General features: G+C 40.4%; 2 protein-coding genes across 9 annotated transcripts in view; one reads left to right on the top strand and one right to left on the bottom strand.

Moving 5' to 3' along the window:
- Positions 1-10,587, top strand: part of NT5C3A (5'-nucleotidase, cytosolic IIIA) — a 58,839-nt gene extending 48,252 nt beyond the window's left edge. For 7 of the 8 annotated variants that reach the window (XM_027573396.2, XM_027573395.2, XM_027573391.2 and 4 more), the window contains 8 exons: positions 1,471-1,569; positions 2,851-2,920; positions 3,777-3,823; positions 4,510-4,595; positions 6,030-6,119; positions 7,969-8,131; positions 8,871-9,071; positions 9,811-10,587. In XM_027573396.2, the coding sequence (XP_027429197.1) occupies positions 1,471-1,569; positions 2,851-2,920; positions 3,777-3,823; positions 4,510-4,595; positions 6,030-6,119; positions 7,969-8,131; positions 8,871-9,071; positions 9,811-9,912 (858 nt within the window). In that variant the 3' untranslated portion in view covers positions 9,913-10,587. Of the gene's footprint in view, positions 1-12; positions 100-1,470; positions 1,570-2,850; positions 2,921-3,776; positions 3,824-4,509; positions 4,596-6,029; positions 6,120-7,968; positions 8,132-8,870; positions 9,072-9,810 lie in introns of all 8 variants that reach the window. The other variant, XM_027573398.2, reaches the window with a different exon arrangement.
- Positions 10,588-16,567: 5,980 nt separating this feature from the next.
- The window catches only part of FKBP9 (FKBP prolyl isomerase 9), a 38,360-nt gene continuing 35,495 nt past the window's right edge, over positions 16,568-19,432 (bottom strand). The window contains exon 10 of the mRNA XM_027573389.2: positions 16,568-17,947. Coding sequence (XP_027429190.2) covers positions 17,771-17,947 — 177 coding nt within the window. The 3' untranslated portion in view covers positions 16,568-17,770. The remainder of the gene's footprint in view (positions 17,948-19,432) is intronic.

Here is a 19,432-nt window from a genome sequence, read left to right as displayed (position 1 = left end):
TCTTTGTGATAGGGTAGAAGAAAGAAACAATATTTAACATTAAATTGTTGAGCAACACTAAATCCTGAATAAACCAGCCTAGTAGCTGCCTAAGCCCAGGTATTCTAATACGTTTGTTTGTTTGTTTGTTTGTTTTTAAAAGTAGGCTCCGTGCCCAACATGGGTCTTGAACTCACAATCCTGAGATCAAGAGTCTTATGCTGGTGGTCTCATACTTTTTAGTAGTTGTCTTAAATTGAAATAAATCTGTTGTAAAATTTATGCCAAGAGTAATGAAATTATTTGGGATTATTGGTATTATACGTAGTATGATAAAGGAACAAAGATCTTGAAGTACGTTTTCAAGTTAAATATATTTAAAATATATTTTAATTGCACAAAGGTACACTTGTGGGGAATAATCATGTAACATTTGTTACCTTTCTGCTAAGATTTTTTTAACTGTAAATATAAATATAAGCTAAATCTTAAGCAGAAAGTTTTTTTGTTGGTTGGTTTTTTTTTTAAGTAGGCTCCATGCCTAGTGTGGAGCCCAGTGTGGGGCTTGAACTCACAACCTGAGATCAAGACCTACCTGACCTGAAATCAAGAGTCAGATGCTTGACCGACTGAGCCACCCAGGCACCCCTTAAGCAGAAAGATCTTATAAGAAAACTCTTTATCGGGGCGCCTGGGTGGCTCAGTTGGTTAAGTGACTGCCTTCAGCTCAGGTCATGATCCTGGAGTCCCGGGATCGAGTCCCGCATCGGGCTCCCTGCTCAGCGGGGAGTCTGCTTCTCCCTCTGACCCTCCCCTCCTCTCATGTGCTCTCTCTCTCTCATTCTCTCTCTCAAATGAATGGATAGGATCTTTAAAAAAAAAAAGAAGAAGCTTAGCTGAAATTAAAAAAAAAGAAAGAAAACTCTTTATCACAAAGTTCAGATATTCCCCATTCCACTCTAAGGTTTTATTTTGATTAATGAATTCTGCTAAAAACATTTTTATAACAGTATATGAAGTAATAATTAATTTTAAAAAGCCAGATGAAAAAGTATATGAGAATGAGATAAACTATGTGCATAAACAGGTATGTTTGTAATCATAGAAATGAAAATAGTGGAAAATAAATTTAAATGTTTACTTGTTTATCTTTAGGTAGTAGAATTCCAAGCCATGTTTATTTTCTTTTTTATACTTTTTCTGTTGTTTCTGTGATAACCATGCGTGACTTTTATAATTAGGAGAATTATACTTTTTGATAATATATTGCAAATATAATTTTGTCTTAATCTTTGAGATAGAAACTGTTGATGTGCTTCAAAAAATGTTATATGTATAAATGGTAATTTGATATGATGATTTGCTTTTTTTTTTTAAAATAATGCCTTAACATTTTTACATCTTAAAATAATATAAGCTTCTGCTTGGTATCAAAAGAACCTGGGAAAAGAGGAATTAAAAATAGCTAATTAACTTCCGTTTATTTTTTAGATGCCTGAATTCCAGAGAAGTTCAGTTCGGATTAAGAACCCTGCAAGAGTAGAAGAAATTATCTGTGGTCTTATTAAGGGTGGAGCTGCCAAACTTCAGGTGAATAATTATCAAGAAGTCTTTATTATTAAGTCTTTATTTTCAATGTTCAGGCAGACTCATCTCACGTTTTGTTCAAATCTGAGTAATACTAAGTTCCAAGCTAACTAATGCAAGTGCCTAAGTATTAAACCATTTTAAGAATAATATTCAAATTTGGGGCACCTGGGTGGCTCAGTCGGGTGAGCATCCGACTCTTGATCTTAGCTCAGGCCTTGATCTCAGGGTTGTGATTTCAAGCCCTGTAGTAGACATACATTTTTTTAATTATGGTAAAAAACACATAATAATGAATCTATCCTCTTAATAAATGTTTAAGTGTACAGTACAGTGTTGTTAACTCTGTGAATTGTTACACAGCAGATTCCTAGAATTTCTTTATCCTGCATGACTGAAACTCTGTACCCATAGAAGAGCAACCCCACATTTCCTTCTCCCCCTACCCCCAGCCACTGACAACCACCATTCTATTTTCTGCTTCTATGAGTTTGACTAATTTAAATACCTCACATAAGTGGAATCATGGAGAATTTGTCCATCTCTAAGTGGCTTATTTCACTTAACATAATGTCCCCTTAAGTTTCATCCATGTTGTAGTATATGACAGGATGTCCTTCTTTGCAGTTGAGAGCTTCATATAGTTTGCCTCCACTGCATTTTTGCACATTGACCAGGTGGGTTGAAACTGTGCGACATTTTATCTCTATCAAGAATAGTAGCCTAGGGGTGCCTGGGTGGCTCAGTCGTTAAGCGTCTGCCTTTGACTCAGGTCATGCTCTCAGGGTCCTGGGATCAAGCCCCGCATCGGGCTCCCTGCTAAGTGGGGAGCCTGCTTCTCCCTCTCCCACTCCCCCTGCTTGTATTCCCTCTCTCGCTGTGTCTCTCTCTGTCAAATAAATAAAATCTTTAAAAAAAAAAAAAGCATAGTAGCCCAATCATCTGCAACTGCCAATTTTTATACCGATGAATCAGATTTTATTTGGTGACAATGCTGGGGCATTTAAGATATCACTGTGTAGTTGAGGTGATTCCCAGGACTTAACTACAAGGCGACACCCTAAGTGCCCCAGCATTGCCACCAAATAAAATCTGGTTAATCAGTACAGGAATTTGTGGTTGGAGGAGATAGGCTGCTGTTCCCACAGAATGCAGAGAGAATAACCTGTGGGGGTGGGGGCAGGTCAGGGACTGAGCACAGTCCCATACCTCTAGGAAGTGTGCAGTACATGTCTGCCCTCAGTGGCTGAATGGTCCATAATGCTTTTCCCCCTTTCTTTACAGATAATAACAGACTTTGATATGACACTGAGTAGATTTTCCTATGAAGGGAAAAGATGCCCAACATGTCATTGTAAGTGTGGCATTCATAAACAAATTCATGAAAGTAATTCTTATTTTAAGATCCTTTCTTACCTATATGATCTGTGAGACTGGGTTTTTTTTTTTCCTTTTGGACATTGAAAGTGAGAAGACTTGCCTTTTTCTTCTTATATTTTGAGGATTTGTTTTTTCCCCCATGTTATATAAACGACTATTTTCAAGTGTAGTTTTGGTTGCAAGAGGAATGAATTCTTCTGAAATTTTTCTCCAAATGTGGTCTGTTCATTATTTATTCAAGAAATATTTACATGGATTTTAAACTTTGGATTAACCTAAAGAAACAGCATTTATCAACCACTCTGGTTTTCTAAGAATGTTACTGAATTTTTTTGTTGTTGATATATAAATTAAGTAAAAGAGTAATTAAATAAATATCCAGTTAAAATGTGTTGCTAGGATAATACACCTTTTTTGTTTTCCAAACTTGGCAGTGAGTTTTAAAAAAATAATACTCTTCAACCTGACAAAGAAGCAGTGATATAAGGCCTCTCATTTACTGGAGGTGCCTGTGGAATTTGAGAATTCATTTTGATACTTTATATTAAAACCACTAGAAATCATACCCTTTGGCCCAATAATTCTTTGGAGAATTTCTAATGAAATACTCCCAAATATAGGAAAAAAGCTTTAGATCCAAAGTTTAGATTTTAAAACCATTAGGTTCTCTAGCAATGCCATGTGTACTATAGCACTAAGTCCAAAAGTTGTAATGACCATGCTTGGTGGACTTGGCATTTAAATGTAAAAGAAAAATAGTAAGTTATTTAAAGTAGTGGTAGCATCAGTCAGAATGTTTCTTTTAATGCTAGTTTGCTTTCACTCTTCAGATGTCATTGACAACAGTAAGCTGGTTACAGATGAATGTCGAAAAAAGGTAAACACTAACAGTAATCCAGAGTTACTCAAAGACTTCCTTTTGCCTGAGAATTTCTTCAGGTTCATTCACACAAACAATGGATATAAAGTGCTTCTAACCATACCTAGCACCTAGTAAACACTGAACAAATGTTAGTTTTATTGTGTGGGTTATATACTCTCAACATTATTTTAAAGAAAAAATTAACTTTTTAACAAAAACAAAAATTACATAAAAAATTTTAATTGGTTATCAAAATATTCTGCTGTTCTTAGATTAGCTGTACATTAAAACAAAAGTACTTTGGTTTTGTGTAGGTTTTGCTCCTTTAAATTGACCAGGAAATTGCCTCAGTTCTCTGCTTTCCTTGAGTATGTATCTGTCTGTGTCTGTGTTAACAACATAGGACTCCAAAGATGAATCAAATTTAATACTTTCATATGAGAACGAAAGGGTTTTTTGTAATAATAATTTGGTTATTAGTCGGTTTCACTGAATTGCTGACCTGAAAGTACTTTGTTACATATAAACTAGATCAGCAAAGATCTCTTCAGTTGATAAATGCATTAGCCAAATACTCATGATCTAATCTTTAACAGCAGTTTATGGAAACCATTTGTTTGTATCGTTTTGCTTTCTGTAAAACTCAGCAGCTTAATGACAACTCTGTCATCCTCATGATTAAGTTATTCATTTATTTCTAGTTACTGCAACTAAAGGAAAAATATTATGCTATTGAAATTGATCCTGTTCTTACCATAGAAGAGAAGTACCCCTATATGGTAGAATGGTAAGTGTATATCAGACAGTGGGAGGGTTAAAAATATAATAAAATAACTTTGCAGTTACAACTAATGGCTTATTTGTCCCTGTATATAATAGATTCATAAGGTATCCAATGAGCTAGAGCAGTGATGAAATATAACAAAATGAACTATAATTTTCTAATCTAACAGTCTAGAATTTGTTTTGTTCTGTTTTTTTTTAAGATGAAGGTCAGTGAAGATAAATTAAAATCCTGCGCTTAAGCCTTAAATTAAAAACAAGCATTTTTTTTAAAAGTATATGGACAAAATGTGGCTGAAAGTGTGAAGGAAAAGAATTGGGATTTAAATTGACTCTGAACTGAGCTAGAGCCAGCAAGTTGACATAGTTGCTGAGAAATGGACCCCTAGCGTTGGCTGCATTAATGGAAATGCAGCCTTCCAAGCAGACCACACTGAAAGCATTGTGCTGAGTCCAGAGAGAATGCTGTTATTAAGAGAAAGTTGACAGCTCTGTAGAGTGTGTCAGAGGAATCCACAAAGAAAATCACAGGAATTGGAGCCATCCTATTTGGGGAAGATTTCACAGAATAGGGAAAGCTGCGATTTGAGAAGAAACAACTGTGGTTTTAGAATCTTAAGAGACCAGGAGTGATGTTATTTATCTTCATTATCCTATGACCTAACCTGAACACCTTGCACACTTAATTAATGTGTATGGTACGAAATGTTGAAAAGTTGGACCTGGGCCACATACCTGTGGAAGCAGAACTCGAATCAGACTTGGAAGTTTTAAGAAGACTGATTTCAGCGTAATGAAAGAAAGGACTGTCTAGTAATTAGAATTTTCTAGCAATAATATAAGCTTCCCTGGCAGAAGGAGCTCACTAACATGATGGGAGCTGACCCAGAATGGAGGGTCACAGGACTTCTGCGTATCAGGTAGAGAGGTTCTAAAGGTCTGTGACTGACATGTAGTGATTATAGGTGCTTTGATGTAATTATAGAGCATCATAACAAGGATTTTCTCTCTTGTGCACTAGGTAGCACCTTCACTACTAAGGTATTTCATGACAATTTAGACTACCCACAGGTGAAACAAATGGCCTTGCTCTAATTCTTGTAATCAGAGAAGTGATTATGCCTCCCGAGGTTGGATTCAGCTCTTATCTGTAGACTGAGGAAAGGTTTACACTTGTATCTTTTCATTATCTTATTAACACATTTAAACTAAGAGGTTTTGGGGAGAACTGGGAAATGCAGTAAGAACATGTTCTATTATATTGTGAGACATTAGGATATACATTCATTAGTGATGAATTTAAATTTCTAAAATTTAAGTCCAAATTATGATGAATGAAATACTGCATTATCTATCACTGAAGAATGCTTTTTAATGAAGATGATAGTTTTAATTTGCTTTAATTGATATTCTCTTTGTCTTTGTACATAAACTCCAGGTATACTAAATCACATGGTTTGCTTGTTGAACAAGCTTTACCAAAAGCTAAACTTAAAGAAATTGTGGCGGAATCTGATGTTATGCTCAAGTAAGTTTCTTGGGTGTTTTTGCTGTTAATTGTCTACAGACTTATATATGTATTCAAGTGTGTGTTTTTATTAAAGCAATATATAATAATATATAACAAATAACAATATTTATATGTTGCATATAAAAACATAGCCAAAATATGCCACCTATCACAGAATAGGGTGAGGTAAAGAATTTAGAATTAGAATATTAGATCTTGGTATAGGGAATAAGAGCCTTATGAGATTTAAGTTCTCTCTTTTTTTCTTTCTTTCTCTCTCTCTCTCTTTCTAGAAATGTATGAAACCAGGACAATTTTGAAATTTTTTAACAGAATACTTTTGAAAAGACATGAAATATAAAAGGAATGTTTATAAATCAGTTGAAAAAAATTTTTGCTCAAAGTGTATATAAAGTTACATGAATCTACTTTCTGAATTCTCAGACTTCCTTGAAAACTATCTCTAGGAAAAGTGACTATGATTTAGCAAATAATAAAAATATTTGTAATACACAAATGGTAAGATGAAAAGGTTTAAGCTTCTTTTCAATACGGTTTACCACCTCTAACAATTTTCAACTCATTAGGTAAATATGATGATGCCATTTTTTTTTTTGATGATGCTACATTTTAAGGTGATCTACCTCTAAGGAGGAAAGCATTAAGTGTCAGAAAGAATGTGAGGACAGCTAGTATTTTATTCCTTTGTAGGCAGCTTAGCCTGTAACCCAGGAAGAGTAGAAAGGGGAGAAACTTAGATTAAGAACATGACCAACAGCTGTTAAACCTGAGGTAGGAGAGATGCTGGATGTAAAGAGAATGCAGCTCAGTTCCTGCCCACACCCCTCCTGTTGTTGTTTTTTTTAAGATTTTATTTATTTATTTGACAGAGACAGATATAGCGAGAGAAGGAACACAAGCAGGGGGATTGGGAGAGGGAGAAGGAGGCTTCCCGCGGAGCAGGGAGCCCGATGCGGGGCGTGATCCCAGGACCCTGGGACCATGACCTGAGCTGAAGGCAGACGCTTTAACGACTGAGCCACCCAGGCACCCCCCCCCTTTTTTTTTAAGATTTTTATTTATTTGTCAGAGAGAGCACAAGCAGGGGGAGCAGCAGAGGGAGAAGGAGAAGCAGGCTCCTCACTGAGCAAAGAGCCCGATGTGGGACTCGATCCCAGGATCCTGGGATCATGACCTGAGCCGAAGGCAGACGCTTAACGACTGAGCCACCCAAGCGTCTCACCCTCGTCCTGTTTCCTTTTTTTTTTTTAAGATTTTATTTATTTGACAGAGAGAGACAGCGAGAGCAGGAACACAAGCAGGGGGAGTGGGAGAGGGAGAAGCAGGCTTCCCGCTGAGCAGGGAAGCTGATGCGGGGCTCGATCTGAGAAACCTGGGATCATGACCTGAGCTGAAGGCAGACGCTTAACTACTGAGCCACCCTGGCGCCCCCCCAGCCTGTCCTGTTTTCTAAGAGGAAGTAGTTGAGCAGGATGACCAGCAGGAGGTGCTCCAGCTCACCCTAAATGGGTTTCCCCGGGTGAAGCTTTTCAAGATGTGGTTAACCATTTGCTGTTAAATGGTGTAGATTGTGAACTGTAGGCTTATATCCATATTTAATTTGAGTCTAAAACATCTAATTTGTACTATTAGAATTTATTAAAAGGAAGGCAAAGAGTTAACTGTTATTTGAAAAACTTGTACTACTGTTGTCATAGACATCAATCACCGCACTCTTGGGCAGTATTCTGAAAAGGGAATATGAATGAGCTATGGAATTAGGTAGAAATGTTTTGCTTTTTTCTTTCTAGGTGAAAAGGAAATATATCTTGCTCTTTAACAATCAGTTCCTACCTCCATCTTGCAGGGAAGGGTATGAGAATTTCTTTGATAAGCTCCAAGAATACGGTATCCCTGTGTTCATATTTTCGGCTGGTATTGGTGATATACTAGAGGAGGTAATCCATCAAGCTGGGGTTTATCACCCAAACATCACTGTAGTGTCCAACTTCATGGATTTTGATGACAATGTAAGTACAGCAAATCATTCTTCGTAATTACTTTTAAAATCCGAATGTATTTTAATTATATAAATGCAGTTGTTTTTTATTTAATGTATATTCATTAATTTAGGTCACTCAATAGGCCTACTATGGGACTCATCAACTCCCAGTGTTATAATATGCCTTTCTTAAACTTTTTTTTTTTAAGATTTTATTTATTTATTTGACAGAGAGAGAGAGATCACAAGTAGGCAGACAGGCAGGCAGAGGGAGAGGGAGAAGCAGGCTCCCTGCTTGGGAGCCCGATGTGGGACTCAATTCCAGGACCCTGGGATCATGACCTGAACCGAAGGCAGACGCTTAACCCACTGAGCCACCCAGGTGCCCCCTTTCTTAAACTTTTGTATCCCAAGCTACAGACCAATATTAAAATTAGGAAAAGTTCTTTTAATGTAATTTAATGCAGCAGTTCTGAAGACTCAATATCCATAGGTGGAAAAAAAGAAGTGAATTAGAACTGTTGTTATTTGAACAAACTCTTCTAATCAAAACAGTACATTATGACATACAGAAAATGGGACCTCCAGTTAGGAAACAAATGAAAAGTAAAAACTGGATTTTCATCTCATTGTGTTTGACATTTAAAGTAGTCTCTAGAAAATCATTAACTTCTCAGAGCCCTTCTTACCTATCATGAATGTGAAAATAGAACAAACAGAATTTGCAGTTTGAAACCTCTTGTTTCAAAGGATTTATATTTTTATAGGGAGTGCTGAAAGGATTTAAAGGCGAACTAATTCATGTATTTAACAAACATGATGGTGCCTTGAAGAACACAGAATATTTCAATCGACTAAAAGACAATAGCAACATCATTCTGTTGGGAGATTCCCAAGGGGACATAAGAATGGCAGATGGAGTAGCCAATGTTGAACACATCCTGAAAATTGGATATCTAAACGATAGAGTAAGTATATAGATCTGTCATTTAATTTTCTTGTAAGAAAAATAAGGATGGAGCTTAATGGGCAGTTGTTATTAAACATGTGTGAGAAAGTAGTTAGAGACATTTTGATTGCTCTTATCCCTATACTTTGGTGTGGTTAAGGGATTTAGGATTCACATGTGTGCCGTCAGTATTGGGGTGGCTTCTCTGGCCTTTCCCCACTAAAAACCTGAAACACTCCTTAGTCATGAGAGTCAAAAATGTCCCCAATGTTGCCAGGTGTTGCTTGGGCACAGTCTCCCCAGTTGAGAACCACTGGACTAGAGAGAAATGACTTTAGGAGTAAAGCCACCATGTGGGATGATTCCTATGTCCATGAGTCTTCAAAGTTTGAAAGTATTTCTTCATTTCATTTTTTTTCAAAATTTTTTTTAAGATTTTATTTATTTATTTGAGAGAGAGAGAGAGAGCACATGAGAGGGGGGAGGGTCAGAGGGAGAAGCAGACTCCCCGCCGAGCAGGGAGCCCGACGCGGGACTCTATCCCGGGACTCCAGGATCATGACCTGAGCCGAAGGCAGTCGCCCAACCAACTGAGCCACCCAGGCGCCCTGTATTTCTTCATTTCAAAGGTTTTATGAAAGTAAATTTAATTTGCTACATTTTGCCCAGAAGATTAAACCTAACAATGAGATTCACACTGAAACTATTTGCTTCTCCTTCCTGCACATCCATGTAATTTTTTGTTGTTGTTGATTTAGGTGGATGAGCTTTTAGAAAAGTACATGGACTCTTACGACATTGTTCTAGTAAAAGACGAATCACTGGATGTAGCCAACTCTATCTTACAGAAGATTCTGTAAATAAGCATTCTTCAAGAAGACCTCTCTCCTGTGGGTGCAACTGATGCGAGAACTGCTCACCTGTTCATCTTGCTGAAAGACTTTTATTTATAATGCGTTCTTGCTCTTGAAGTTTTTTTCTCTCCATTACTGAGGTATTTTTGGACATATTGAATCCATCAACTGGAAGCTCCTTTTTTTTCCCCACCTCTCTCAACACACTCCTCAACTCTATTTTTTAACAGATTGAAAAAGAAAATCGTAAAGCCAAAATTTAAAAAATAACTCCCTGCATTTCCAGAGTGAATTTTTTAGTATAATGTTATCATGAGGTTTTTGAGGAAACTTTTTATTCTGGGGAAGTTTGTATAAGTTTAAAAAGAAGTTTTATGAAATGGTGAAACAATGTGCATGATTTTAACTGTTGCCATTTTTGTAATTGGGGTGAATTATGCTGATAATATCACCGTCTCCTGAAATTATATTATATTTGGTTATTCTGTTTCGTGAAAGTCAGTATTTACCAGAAAATATTGGCACTCAGTGTTTGAAGAAAACCATCTGTATCCACATGTCACTAGTCATTACAAAATGTTCTATATTGAAGCACTGATAATACATATGAAATGAAAAGCCTTTTTAAATTATACTGTCCAGACAATTATTATTCATTTCTTCAACAAATACCTATTAAGCACCTGCTATGTTTTCCCTGTGTGTGTGAGAGAGAGGGGGAAAGAGGAGGAGATAAATCCTAGTGTCATTGTCATAGTGTCTATTCAGATTGAGTATTTTTAAACTTACATATTATAAGTTTAAGGATAAAAAGATAGTTGCAGAGGAAATTTAATCAGCCCTTCAGAAAATACTGGGGACTGGGAAAATTTGTTTTCCCACATTGAAAGTATCAGTAAAAGAGGGTACTTTGTTGTAAGTCTAAGAGTTTCAGAAATAGCCACTGGCAGGGAACAAAGTGTAGCTGGATCTCCTGTTAACTAAAACTGAGTACTGCTAAATTAGGAACTGGCATTCCTCTCTGCAGTCTGACTTCCCATTCCAAATTTCTGCTGCCCCGTAATTGGTTTCCACAGGTTTAGACTTGCCATGGTGATAAATGTGACCCTGACTCTAACCATTTTCACTCCAGAGTCTATGAGCCACTAGTTCCATAAAGCATCTGAGCTGTGATACAGAGCCTGTTCCAGCTGGCTCTGGACGTCAGTGCAGTCGGCAGCCTCTAGTCCAGTCTGATGTGGCAGGTAGGCAAGGCATTGCAGCGAGACCTCTCCCAGGGCAGCCGGTCCTCATCCTCTACCACTACCTCTCCTTTTTATAATAAACAGTGAAACAAAGTTGGTAGTGGCCAAGAGCAGGCTATTCCCTGCTTAAGTTGGGGATTTCTGATCTAATGGGGGGATTTCTGATCTAATGGTAGCTTTTTATCCCGTATTGCTATTAGAGTTGGCCATATTGACTGTTTTCCAAAGGACCTTATAATATGCTTCTAAAAAGAAACATGGTGCATGGTGTAAATGTAAAGAATACTGAAGTTAAAACCTCCATTCTAGTCATGGCTCAGCCCTGTACTAAGACTCTAGGTCAGGCACCTCCCTTTAAAAATGAGGGCCTGGAGGGCATGCAGGCTCTCCAGTCCCTTCCGGCCATGCCGTAACTGGATTACCAAACCAAGGCCCCTGACTCTTCTACAATCTGCCTGTCACCCTATCACCTCTCACTGCCCGTTTCTACCGATATTTAAAATAATTTGTTTTCAAGTTCAGCTTTCAGAGCAGTTTAGTGTAGTCATTAAGAAATGGGCTATAGAGTCAAACTGTCTGGATTTGAATCCTCTTTCTACCATTTAGTAGCTGTGTGACCAGGACACATTATTTAACCTGTGTCCCAGTTTGCTCATCTGTAAAGTGAAGGTAATGATACATCCTCTAGATGTATCATTGTGAGGATGCCATGCACTCCTCAACACCGATGTGTGCTTTTAAGTTTTATATTTGCATTTAGAATAGCTTAGCACCAGTATTCAATATGGTTAGCTCTTACCCATCCACGAAGCAGTTTGGATAGATGGAGGAGATGGAAATCTCTTTCATAGCCCTAGTGAACATTGGCAGTGTGTGGTCACTACCATGTTCTCTAAAGGGTCTAGCATTAGCTGTTAGGGTTTTTTGGGTTTTGTGGGGTGTTTTTTTTTTTCCAATTTTGAATTTTACTTTAGGAGGTAAAGCAGTTTTGGGTGCTGAGATGAACGATTTTGATGAAACTGAGAAACAAAAACAACTGTCAGAGATACTAGTTTGTTCCAGAGTGATTTTACAAGAACTCTGCATTCCTTGGTATGTTTAATAGACACCAGAGTTGATTAGGTAGATTATTAAAGGTTTTTTTTAAATTTTATTTATTTATTTGTCAGAGAGAGAGAGCACAAGCGGGGGGGGAGTGGCAGGCAGGGGGAAAAGCAGGCTCCCAGCTGAGCAGGGCGCCTGATACGGACATGATCGCAGGACCCTGGGATCATGACCTGAGCTGAAAGCAGACGCTTAACTGACTGAGCCACTCAGAGGCCCCATTAAAGGTTTTTTTAACCAGACTTTAGGTTCAAGGTTTTCTCTTTGGTGTACCCCATGGAGCATCAGGAAGGAAAAGATATGTGGGATCTTGAATAACTAATCCTGGAACTTGTCCAAGGTTACCTCAAGATTCATCAATCCTGCTGTGTTTTATACTTATTCTAGTATTTCAGTACAAGTTTAATAGATAAGATAAAATGTGCCCAAGTTGTAAGGGGCACAGGCCTTCAAGTCAGTCAAACCTGGATCTGAGTCTTAGATTCTCTCTAGGATATTTAGTAAGTTTCTAACTTTTCTAAGCCTTGGTTTCCTCATCTCTAAATTGGGGTATGAACTTGAGGTGAGGATTGAGTAAATGAACAGTGACTTGTCCAACAAATACTGAAGTCCTGGCTGTCGGCTAGGTTCCAGAGAAACAGTAATTAACACATCCCACATGCTTCCTGCCCTCGTGTAGCTTCCATCCTAGCAGATGTGACAGAAATAAGATACTATGAAGAAACCAACACAAATATTTTAGACAAGGCAGCCAGAGAAAGCTCTGAGGAGATAGTATTTCAGCCAAAGCCTGAAGGATAAGGAGCCAGCCATGTGAGGAATCGAGGGAGAAACATTCCAGGGAGAGAGAATGGCAGGTGCAAAGGTCCTGAGTAAGAAAATTGAAGGTGTTCAAAGAACTGAGAACTGGCTTAACAGTGTTATGAGCAAAGGAACGGAATCATGAATGGGAGGTGAGGGTGCCAGATCACACAGGGCTTTGTAAATCATGAGTTTGGTTTTACTCTCCCTGCAAAGCAGTGCCATGATCATGCTGACATGCAGAAAATGGACTGGTGGGGCAGATCTACCCCAGCGAATCAGTGAGGGGGCTGCTGCAGAAGTTTGCACTAAAAATTACAGTAGGACTCAGGGAGAAGTGGATCATTTTCACTAGTTTAGATTTAGAAATGACAAGACTTGCTTTTGGATTAAACGTATGGGGTGAGAGAGGAGGAAGGGTCTCGAAGATGTCTGGTTTAAGCACATGGAGGTGGGGGAGGAAAGAACAGGCTTGGGTGGAGGGTGTTGGGAAGGCAGGGGGGACGCACATTCTCTTTTGGACATGCAACGTTTGAGGTACCTGTGAGGTACACAGGGAGAGGTACCAAATAGACTAGAGCTCAAAGGAGAAATTTTGGCTGGGACCAGGCATTAATTGTCTGTGTTTAAATGAGATACAAATATGGCCAGTGTAAGCTGGAAGGACTCCCTTGACCTATTAAAATTCCAACATTAAGGACAAAGACCACACAAACACTATTTCAGTAAGTATGCAAGTTTTATATCTGCAACTAGCAATAAATAATTGGGAACAGGGCGCCTGGGTGGCTCAGTTGGTTAAGCGACTGCCTTCAGCTCAGGTCATGATCCTGGAGTTCCGGGATCGAGTCCCGCATCAGGCTCCCTGCTCAGCGGGGAGTCTGCTTCTCCCTCTGACCCTCTTCCCTCTCCTGCTATCTCTCATTCTTTCTCTCTCAAATAAATAAATAAAATCTTTAAAATAAAAAAAAATAATTGGGAACAGTATTCTTAGTTTATAAAAAGATGCAGATCCCCAAGAAGGCCACTTTGGGGTCCCTGGGTAGCTCAGGTTAAGTGTCTGACTCTTGGTTTTGGCTCAGGTCATGATCTCAGGGTCCTAGGATCAAGCCCCACGTCGGGCTCTGCGCTGGGCCCAGAATCTGCCTGAGATTCTCTCTCTCCCTCTTCCCCTCCCACTCGTGCTCTCTCTAAAATACACACACACATACATACATAACATATAAAAAGAGCAACCTTGTTCCTAGAAACCTAAGACGCTGAAGTGCGGTGTATCAGCACTTACGCAGAATCTTGCAGTCAGGTCAACTCTCCTGCCAAAATGAAATGTTTTTTTCTGTCTTTTAAGTAATAATTTTGAAAGGTATTAAAAATTCCTAGGTAATCAGAGATCAAAACTCAGTGGGTTTTAACAAAATAATGCAGATAGCTTATGCTTGCAAGGTTAGCCTAGTGGTGTTTCAAGGACACAGATCACATGCATACTCAGATGTCATGTTCACTGAGATGCTCCAATCTCATGGGCATCAATGACCTACTTCATCTTTAGGGTCCAGAGTTCAAAATCTGCGTAAGTCAGAAGTCAGGTGGTCCCAATCCAGAGCCTGTGATAGCTGTCCTATCAAGAGATCCAAGCTGCCTCAAGCAGCAACACAGAAACTGTGTATAAAATATGATTAAGAAAAATGCCCCGTGGCATCTGTACCCCGTATTTGGCTCCCTAATGAGTACTCACAGTCCTGCCGGCAGAGCTGTCACCGATAATCATAACGCAAATGTAAACACGTGTTGCATCAGCATTATAAAGTGAGGCCATCTGAGCAGTTGGTCCTTCCAGAGATTAAAGCCCCTGACACAGTCACAGATAACTGAATGCCCTCCTTAGCAACAGGAAGAACGGAAGTGCCCACGGAGCACTCAACAACAAGCCAAAGGTTTAGAATGATAAATATCACACAGTATTATTTGTATGTGGCATGAAAAAAAAATTCAAGCTGAAGCCCTAGAAACAGAGTACAAAAGTGGTTACGGGGGGGGCGTGAGGGGAGAGAAATAGAGATTGGTAAAAGGGTACAGACTTTCAGCTGTAAGATAAACAAGGTCTGAGGATTTAATACACAACATGGTGACCTGTTCTGTATAGTTTTAAAATTTGCTAACAGAGTATAAAACTTAAATGTTCACACACACACACACACACACACACACACACACACACACACACACACACACAGTGAGGTGTGCTAGGTGGGGGAAAGATCCTTTCACAAGTAAACATATATACATATTTATCAAATCATCACATACAGTTTATCTTACAATTTTATTTGTTCATTATACCTCAGTAAGGCTCGGTAAGGAAAACAAAACAAAACAAAACAGGTGGCAGGCTGGAGACTCAAGAAGAGCCAGCATTTCAGTCTGAGTCTGAAGGCCAGAGAAGACCAAGGTTCCAGCTCAGCCGTTGGGCAGGCAGAGTTTAAACACAAAAACAAGCTAAGGGTTCCCTCTGTTCTGGAAGCTCTGAGGCCCACAGTCCTTAATTTCCCCAGAGAAATGTGTCTTTTATTCAACCAACCTGTCTCCACCACTGAAGAAAACCGCCAGTGAAGAAATCAGGAACGACTAAAAAGGGGGGTCAAAGAATAAGCACGTTTTTTTTTTATCTTCATGAAGATGTGTAAGGATAGTGAGGTGTTACAGGTCAAATGCATTCCAAAGGGCAACTCAATTTAGCAAAATTATTAACCTATGTAGTGCACTTAAGGAATTCTGTTAAACAGGAAATCAGGAGTGATGGTGCGCTCTGTAGAAGGCAGGTGAAGGAACGCGTTACCATGACAACAGCAGCCAGGAAGGCCGCAGCAGGCATCTTCTCTGCCTTCCAAACCGTACAGAGTCCCCGAAGTTGCTTCTGCAAACAGTAGCGTTTGCTTTTAAAAAACATAATTTTCCTCTATACATGTGCCAGTCATTCCCCCATTTGCTCCCACTCCCAATCCCTGCAGTCAGTCTCTCTGCGCCCCCAAAAGCTGACCTCTAAGATTATACCCTAGCCTCCTCCTCCTTTGGCTTTGGATTGGGTTCAGCTAGTGGGAACCAGGGAGAGGACAGAGAAGGGGGAGGGTCTCTGCCCTCACTCCTCTGCTGCAGTACCAGCCACAGTTTTGGGCATATCTGTGGCTCCCCTTCACCTTTCAGGCCCAGGGGTAGAACGGCCTCCTACTGGTGCTCCCCAACCGTTGTCATGGTACCTTGACATCCTTACTAGGTTTCTGCACCCTGGCCCCACTCCTGTAAAGTCCTTTATGCAGCTTCTCCTCAAAAGTCCCATGTGAGGGTGTGTTTCCTGCCAGGACGCTGACTGACACACCCCCTGTATACTGTACCTCACACGCCTGCAAATTCAGAGGCAATCCTTGAGTGTTTTCAAGGGGACTGTCAACAGATAATCAAGGTGTATTCTCATGGGATCCTCTCAGCCCTCAAGTAAAACTCCACAAAACCTGATGTTATAATTCAATTTTTTATATGCGAAAGGATGAGTCTTCCAACATTTATTCCACTGAATGAGTGCACAGCATTTTCATGAACTATCTCAGGGCTACATCAGTACAAAACAGTTTAAATTAGTAAAATAAAGCAGTTTCCAAAGGAAAATCATTGATTATTTCAGGGTGGATGTCACCACCGCTTGGGAACAGAGCACATAAGGCAGCAAGGTGGTTACTGCGTAACATGGGGACAGGCTACAAGATAACCATGTCCTTGTTTCCTGACACAGAGGCCCCTGGGCTTTCGGGCACCTCCCTCTCCAGGACACAAATGAGTGGAAATATGTCACCTTGTTTATGCTCATCTGTTGGGGTGACATTTCCATCTTGGTCACAGTGAGATACTCTGGAGCATGGCTTAGCCACCAGCCCTGTGCATATCTATCTGACCAAAAGATTCAGGGAGGACAGAGCAATGGGTGTAAGAAAGGGTGAAGCAGATAATCTTGCATGGCAAACACAGAATCAAATTCTCTACTCGTGGTCCAAGATGCCTTTTGTTTGGTCCACTGATTTTCTTCTTAACTTCCAAGTTACCCGGCCAATCAGAAGACCACAACAGGTAGGGCCTGGTTAACTACAAAAGCACACATGTATGAGTTGTGTGTGTGTGTGTTTTGTGTGTGTGTGGCAGGAAATGGAAGCTGGGCATGACCAGAGCCTGTACAGGCCACTGACAGTTTTCTGGGGCTTTCGGGGAATGCTGCTGGGACATGCCCTTTGTCCTTTCTGCTCATCTGGAGAACACTTTTAAAACACCAGCAAGTTAAAAAACAAAACAATGTGAATCCTCTTTATGTGGATATCCTGGACACCTTCTTTTCTGTTCCCTCCAAGATGGTTGTAACTTCTGTATGACACTATTTTCCTTTAATAACAAAACTACCCGGAAGGCTCACAAAACAATGGCTGACAGTGCAGCCTTTTCAATATTCTACACAGCCCCTGCTAAGGCACCGCACACCAATTTTGTTTCGTATCACTGGCATGTGGCCTAAAGTTCTCACCATGTTTACCAACCCATCCCTGACATGCCCCAGGTACTGTGTGACCATCTACTGCTTGTGGACCATTCATTCCCCTTCTGAGAGACCCTTACGCCTCACTTCATGTTCTGCCACGACAGGGGGCTTGGTGTCACACAAGTGGCCTGAGTCAGGTTTAGAGTTCATCATGTTTGGCCTCCTGGTCTTTGAGTTTGAATTCTTCTGCCGTGACCTTCCCGTCTCCATTCCGGTCCTGGTTGGTGAACATATTCTTCACGATCATGTCAGCATCAAAACCAGGAGCGAGTTTCCCTTTGCCAGATGCCACCTGGGCATGAATGTACTCTGAGAACTGAAGAGAGGGAACAAGACAGGACATGAGATACAGCAGCTGAGCCTGGGCCTGAACAGAGCCTGAACAGAGCATCCCGAGGGCGATGGGGCTGGAATTGGGAGGCTGAGCTCACAAAACAGACACAATTTTATGAGCTACACAACTTGGTTTTGTTTTGTTTTTTTTTTTCCTCCAAATGCAGGTTAAAAACCCCTGACGAAGGACTCCAGGAGTCCCTGGGTTCCAGGCACCCAAAACACAGCAGCGATTGGAGCTATCCTTTCTTCCCTAATCAACACTTAGTTCTCCACCAAAGGCTAATCCCCTAACCACCCTGGCCTCTGGGAACACTGCTGCCTGCACTCATTCATTCAATCATTCATTCATACAATAAAAACTTATCATCTACTGTGTGCTGAGCACCATCCAAGATCCTAGAGAGCCATCAATTAAAAAAAAGTCTGCCCTTGTAATTCTAGCATATCCTAGTAGGAAAGACACAATTAGAAAGGAACATTTAAAAAAAATAAGGAAATCCCATATTAAGTTAGAAAGTGAAGTGCTCTAGAAAACAAAAGAGTAGAGCCAAGCAAGGAAGATCCAGAGCACAGGCAGGGAGGAGGTTGAGGTCCCAATCCAACGGTCAGGGTAAAACCCTAGTGGAAAAGGGAGACCTGTGCAAAGGCTTGAGGGAAGGGAGGGAAGGAGCCAAACAGTTATCCAGGGCAGTGTCTTCTGAAGAGAGAGACAACTGGTGCAAAGGCCCAAGGAGGGTGCATGCCTGGTGGTGGTGGGGAGGAGCAGCTGGAGAGGAAGTTACAGTGACCAGGTCAGGGAGAACCTTTGTGCGGGCCTTTACAGGCCACTGTGAAGACTTTGGAAATGGGGGTCTTCTTCAGGGTTCTGAGACAAGGGGAGCCATGATCCAGTTTAAGTTTTAGAAGGCTCACTCTGGCTGCTGTGAGGGACAAGGGTGAAAGCAGGAAGACCTTCGTGGAGGTCCAAGCCAGACACAGCAGGTACCGGACCACGATGCTATAGAGTGGAGATGGTGAGAAGTGGTCAGGCTCTGGATAAATTTTCAAGATAGAGCTAGAACGATTTCCTGCTGGATGAATTATAGCCTCTGTGAGAAAGAGGGGAGTCGAAGATGACTGAGTGCTCTCACCTGAGAGTTGCCATCAGAGGAGATGAGGAAGGCTTTGGGTGAAGCAAGACCAGGGGAAGGAAGTAGCAGGAGTTCAGAAAGTGAAGATGTCCGGTGGGTAGTTAGATGTAGGAGTCTGAAGTAGAGAGAGAAGACTGGACCGGAGCTACAAGTTTGGATGTCACGGGGCTATGGATGGCAAAGCCACGGGACTGGTTGAGATCACCCAGGAAGTGACGTTAAGGTGGAGAAGAGAACAAGCTCAGGACTCAGGCTGGCGCACTCCGACATGAAGAGATCAGGGAGAAGATTCCTGAGAAGCACTGACCTGTGAGGGCCAAGGAAAACCAAGAAAG

Source organism: Zalophus californianus, chromosome 12 (genome assembly GCF_009762305.2).
Source record: "Zalophus californianus isolate mZalCal1 chromosome 12, mZalCal1.pri.v2, whole genome shotgun sequence".
NCBI lineage: Eukaryota > Metazoa > Chordata > Mammalia > Carnivora > Otariidae > Zalophus > Zalophus californianus.
The sequence above is the reverse complement of the archived record's forward strand: the minus strand, read 5'-3'. Positions and strand labels throughout refer to the sequence as shown.